Source organism: Nannospalax galili, unplaced genomic scaffold (assembly GCF_000622305.1).
Source record: "Nannospalax galili isolate Female #2095 unplaced genomic scaffold, S.galili_v1.0 scaffold589, whole genome shotgun sequence".
NCBI lineage: Eukaryota > Metazoa > Chordata > Mammalia > Rodentia > Spalacidae > Nannospalax > Nannospalax galili.
The window spans coordinates 816,005-821,450 of record NW_008360324.1 but is presented as its reverse complement, the minus strand read 5'-3'; the positions used below and the strand labels follow the sequence as shown (position 1 = coordinate 821,450).

General features: G+C 44.5%; 2 protein-coding genes across 2 annotated transcripts in view; both read right to left on the bottom strand.

Moving 5' to 3' along the window:
* The window catches only part of Nanog (Nanog homeobox), an 11,345-nt gene extending 6,161 nt beyond the window's left edge, over positions 1-5,184 (bottom strand). The window contains exons 1-3 of the mRNA XM_008825503.1: positions 5,031-5,184; positions 2,510-2,760; positions 514-591 (exon numbers count right to left, since the gene is read on the bottom strand). Coding sequence (XP_008823725.1) covers positions 514-591; positions 2,510-2,760; positions 5,031-5,184 — 483 coding nt within the window. The remainder of the gene's footprint in view (positions 1-513; positions 592-2,509; positions 2,761-5,030) is intronic.
* Positions 2,848-4,219, bottom strand: LOC103727560 (mitochondrial pyruvate carrier 2). The gene is given in 4 exon segments (XM_008825493.1): positions 2,848-2,881; positions 2,883-2,998; positions 3,000-3,235; positions 4,216-4,219. Coding segments are annotated over 4 exon segments (390 nt in total).
* Positions 5,185-5,446: the final 262 nt, after the last annotated feature.

Sequence of the window (5,446 nt, the reverse complement as noted above, 5' to 3'; positions counted from 1 at the left end):
CGGGGGAGTAACGGGCCCTGACCCAAAACTATGGTTGCAGCTGTGTGCTACATGAAATTTAAAAGATCATCAAAAACAGCAGAGGGGGTTGGAGAGAGGGCTCAGCAGTTAAGAGCACGGGACACTCTTGCAGAGGATCTGGGTTCTGTTCCCAACACCCACATGGCAGCTACCATCTGTCCAACCATCCATAACTCCAGTTCTAGGAAATCTGGTGACCTCTTCTGGCCTCTGTGGGCATTGCACACATATGGTGCATCTACATACATGTGGGCAAAAGACTCACATATAAAATTAAAAGAAATTTAAGAAGAGTTGAGCATGGTGGTGCACGCCTTTGATCCCAGCACTAGGGAGACAGAGGTAGGTGGATCTCTGTGAGTTCAAGACCAGCCTGGTCTACACAGTGAGTTCTAGACCAGCTGGGGCTACAGGGAGATGTCTCAAAAAGACAAAAAAAGAAAGAAATTAAAAAGAAAAAGAGCAGATAAAGTGTCCTGTTACCCAACTCACACTGTTGAAGGTCTTTGGCCAGTTGCTTTTCTGCCATCTTTTACATTTCATTCTTTGGTTTTGGAACCAGGTCTTAACCTGCAGGAGTGACATGAATTTTAAGTGATACAGAAGTGCTCAGAGTCACAGAATACTGTTAACTTTTCTTCAAGGATCCAGCTCAGTACATATCAGGTGCAGGAGCTGAGTGCACACCTGTGATCAGGAGGTAGGGGCAGGCAGATCTCTGAATCTAAAAGCTAGCTTGAGCTAGTTGTTATTGAGCTCCTGGTCAGCCAGAGATACAGAGCATCAAACAGAGAAGCTCAGAAACCAATCCTCACCTCTTAAGCATCATTTCTTTTTCTTTTTTTTTGATCTTTTTGAGACAGGGTCTCCCTGTAGCTCCAGCTGTCCTGGAACTCACTATGTGGACCAGGCTGGCCTTGAACTCACAGAGATCCACCTACCTCTGTCTCCCTATAGTGCTGGGATTAAAGGCGTGTGCCACCACGCCCAGCAGCATCATTTCTTTAATCTTCAAGAAATGTTCTACAAATGAATTTTGAAGCCTTTAAAAAAAATCAGTTGGCTGTTTTTTGTTCAATAAACCTAGCCATTGGCATGTAAGACCCGCTACACTTAAATGCATAGTGATGGGGCTGGAGAGCTGGCTCAGCATTACACGGCCTGCTCCTCCAGCAGACCCAGCCAGGTTTCATTCCCAGTACCCACATGGCAGCTCACAACTGTCTGCCAGTTCCAGGTGTTCTGATGCCCTCTTCCTGATTTCCATAGGCACTGCACGCACATGGCACACATACGTAGATGCAGGCAAAACCCTTAAGTATATAAAATAAAAACAAAAGGTCCATGCTGTGTACAGGCCCTAGTGTGACCCTAACACTCCTCTAGCACTTCTCTAGGACTCATCTCTACATACTCGCCATGGCCTCCACCTTCCAGGAAGTGAGCTTCTACGGTTGAGGCATTCATTCCATCAAGCTGTGAATGAGAACCAGGGCAAGATGATTTTCCCCTAGTTTACAGCTCTAAGGATAGGGTAGTTAAGAACTGGTGTCCAGTCATTTTAGAGGGACTGAAGCACGTAACTGAAGAGTATGTTTATCTACTGCCAAGTAGGACACAGATTTCACTGGAAAGACCCAAACGACCTCAGACAAAAACTGAATTGACTGCAGTGCCTGCACCAGTCACATACGAACACCTCAAACTGATAAATCTGAGTTGCCTTAGGGCCAGCCTTGTGGAAGATATTCTCTGAAGATAAGATTTGACCATGGCAATTGTGTCTTGATTTCCTGGTTTGCTCTAGTATAAAATATAAAAGAAACTGAGTATTTATTTGGTGGGCTTTTTTTTTTTTTTTGGTCTTTCTTTTTGAAACAGAGTCTCCCAGTAGCCCCAACTTTCCTGGAACTCGCTATGCAGACCAGGCTGGCCTCTGACTAACAGAGATTCACCTGCCTCTGCCTCCTGAGTGGTGGGATTAAAGGCATGCACCACCCCCACAGAAATACACTAATTCAACACCATCAATCCCCAGTCCTATAAAAAAGATTAGCTGGGTGTGGATGCAGATGTGTGGTCCCAGCACTTGTGAGGTCAACTACACAGGGAGTTCAAGGCCAGCCTCTGCTACATTACACTCCTCAAAAAACAGAATATACTGCTGGGCATGGTAGCACACACCTTTAATCCCAGCACTTGGGAGGCAGAGGCAGACGGATCTCTGTGAGTTCAAGGCCAGTCTGGTCTACATAGTGAGTTGCAGGACAGCTGGGGCTACAGAGACCCTGTCTCAAAAAGACCAGAAAAGAAAGAATATACTGATGGAAGAAAGTGGCCAGTATATGACTCATATGAACTATACATAATTATATGATATTAATGAAGAATTGACCTTGGAATACACAGAGGTACATCCAGATGTTAGCCCGATTCATGGGCAAATCAGCCTCATTTTGTTTATTATTGTAGCAAAAAACAACCCTACCTGTTTGTAAGTGAGATTTAGAATGCTAGAAAGTTCTTGCATCTGCTGGAGGCTGAGGTACTTCTGTTTCTGAAACCTTTCATTGAGCGTGCACAGCTGAGCCTGAGAGAACACCATTGGCATCTTCTGTTTCTTGATCTGGACCTTACTCTCTTCCTTCTTCCCAGGGCTCTCCTCAGAACTGGAACCTGCTAGCTTTGGTGTGGGACTAGTAGAAGAATCAGGACTGTCCACGGAGGAAGGAGGAGAGGCTGTTGGGAACAAATCCCTTTTAATCACAAAAATTAGGTCCCAGTGTTTATGTCCACATCTAGATTGTTAGGTGATAGGGAGCTCTTTTACTTGATTCCTTTAGCTTTTAGTTTTTGATTGTCTCCAAATGCAGAAGACCAGAGAGACTCCTGCTGTCCCCACAAAGATATTAACAGCAAACAAACTTCAATTTTTCAGTATAATCACAAGCAAGTATCTCGACCAATTAAACCCTGTTAGCCATCAACACAGTGGATTGAGCTGTGCTGAGTTTCTCTGAAGATCTGGCCATGTCAAGTAATTCAACACAGACCAGCCCCCATTTCATAACTGGAACCCAGAAAAAATAACCTCTTCTTGGGCCTGTTGGGTAGTTGCACAGTGGCCTCAGTTACTCTAGCAGCATAGATATGACTTTAACCAGGAGCCGGAGGTAGGTGACCTGCAGGCCTTGAGCATCTGTGGCTGCCACCGCTTACTGATCGATCACTGGGATTATTGTTGGCTATTTTATTTATTTTCAAAGCACTGTTATCTTCACAGCCCTAGATCTAGGTAAATAACTATAACCACCCCAAACACTGCCACCCTCAGCATAAATAACAGCTAGATAAAATTTTACTCATATCTCCATTTTACATATGCTTTAAGTACCATATTTAAATGGTAAAATTAGACTCTAGAGATTGTACAAAGCGCTAGACTGACGAGCAGGAAGTGTGAACTTTGGTCAGCTTTGGGTCTCTGCTCTCCTTTGACTCCGGTTGTGACCTGACCCTTCAGTGTGACATAAGCCCACTAAAGCCATCTAGCAGTGAGAGCCAGGCGGTACAAACTTGTAAGTCTAGCTGCCCCAGAGGCAGAGAAGGGAAAGGGAGGGAGCGTTTGCAGCCAGCCTAGGCAACAGACCCTGTCTCAAAATAAATGAACATAAAGGATTCACTATGTAGCCCTAGCTGGCCTGGAACTCGTTATGTAGAGCAGGCTGGTCTTGAACTTAGGGATCAACCTGCGTCTGCCTCTTAAGTGCTGGGATTGAAGGCTTGCGCCAACCATGCTCGGCTACTTGGATGTGTTCTTTATGTTCAATGCTACCTGTACCCGGCTGTCTTGCAATCAATGGATTGGCCTTAAAGCATCTTCTAAAATGGAAAGCTAGCCTTCAACTAAGCACTAGAAGAGGGGCATGCCCACCCATTAACCCAGCACTGTATTTTCAACATCTGAAGTTAATGACAAAGGAACTAACCCAAAGCTTAGAAAACAGGATGACACTACAATATAATGTAAAGCATAGCAGTCTTCGGAATGACATGTAGCTCTGGTAGAGCCCTTGTCTCACACACAGACACAGTCATTTTGTTTACTTTTGGTTTTCCACAAATGAGTAGTTTTAAGCCCATTTAAATGTCCAGCATTTACAATCCTTAGTACCAGACACACATAGCCTGTACCCATGACAAAATGGATTTTAAAAATTTCTTTATTTTTATTTTATGTGTATGAGTGTATTGCCTGCATGTATGTAAGTGCACCCGTGTTGTGCAATGCTGCAGAGGTCAGAAGAGGGCATCAGATTCCCCTGGAACTGGCCGGTTCGTAGCCGCCATGTGGGTGCTGGGACTCGAACCCAGGTCCTCTGCAAGAGCAGTTAGTGCTCTTAACCGCTGAGCCATCTCTCTAGCCCCCATAAAATGGATTTTAAATCTTGGTCCTGGCCACTTTCTTTTAGACAAATTTAGATTTTAGTTAAGAGGGAATTTAGGGGAGGTGCTCATAAACTCACAACTGCTAATTAACACCCAATGTACCCGAAGGTTGAGAGAAAAAAATCACCTCTCCTACAGCAGAAAGTAGGCATTTGAAAACATCGGCTAACTGTATAATCTCACCAAAGATGGGATACTCACCCCAACCTGGACTTAGGTCTCCCAGGTGCTGAGAACAGCATACAACCGGAAGCCCAGCACCCTGTTAGGATGGGCACATCACTCATTTAGTTCCTTAACACATTTGTTTTCAGAGCCTGAAACATTTAGGTTCTCAAATACACACAGCAGTATTCTTAGTCTCTGCCCACAGCCCTGGAGACCTGGAGGGCAATGTATATCACCAGGCAAAATTCAAAAAGGGGGTCCAGAGGGCTGAAGAGACCTGCTTGTGTTAATGGACTCTTAATTCCTCAAGAGGAGATGAGCCCTTGACCCCCATATTTCTCCCTTCTCTTCCCCTAACTCATATGGCCCTTCAGGACAAAACTTTTTCTTACCAGTCTCCTTGTTGAGCATCTCAGCAGTAGGTGTTTGTAAAGGAGAGTCATTTTCCTCAGGACCATAAGACGGAAGAGTTGGTGAGGAGTCCCCAGAATTGGATGCTTTCTCAAAAGAAGGCAAAGTTTGGAGATCAGTGGGATCCACACTCATGTCAGTCAGGAGAGGAAAAAAAGTCAACCACTTAAAAAAAAAAATAAAGCTTAAGAACCTTTAGAACCTTTAGAACTCTGGATCTAAAGGGCAAAAATCTTCAAAATGATAAAGATCGCTACATGCAAAAACATCAATCAAGAAACTGTTGCCTAGGAAGAAACCAACTCATTCAAGTCAAAAGCTAACACAGATCTAGGTTTTAGATTTATAAAGTAGGTCTCACCACCCAGGACCGCCCTTCCCCCACACCCTCACCCCC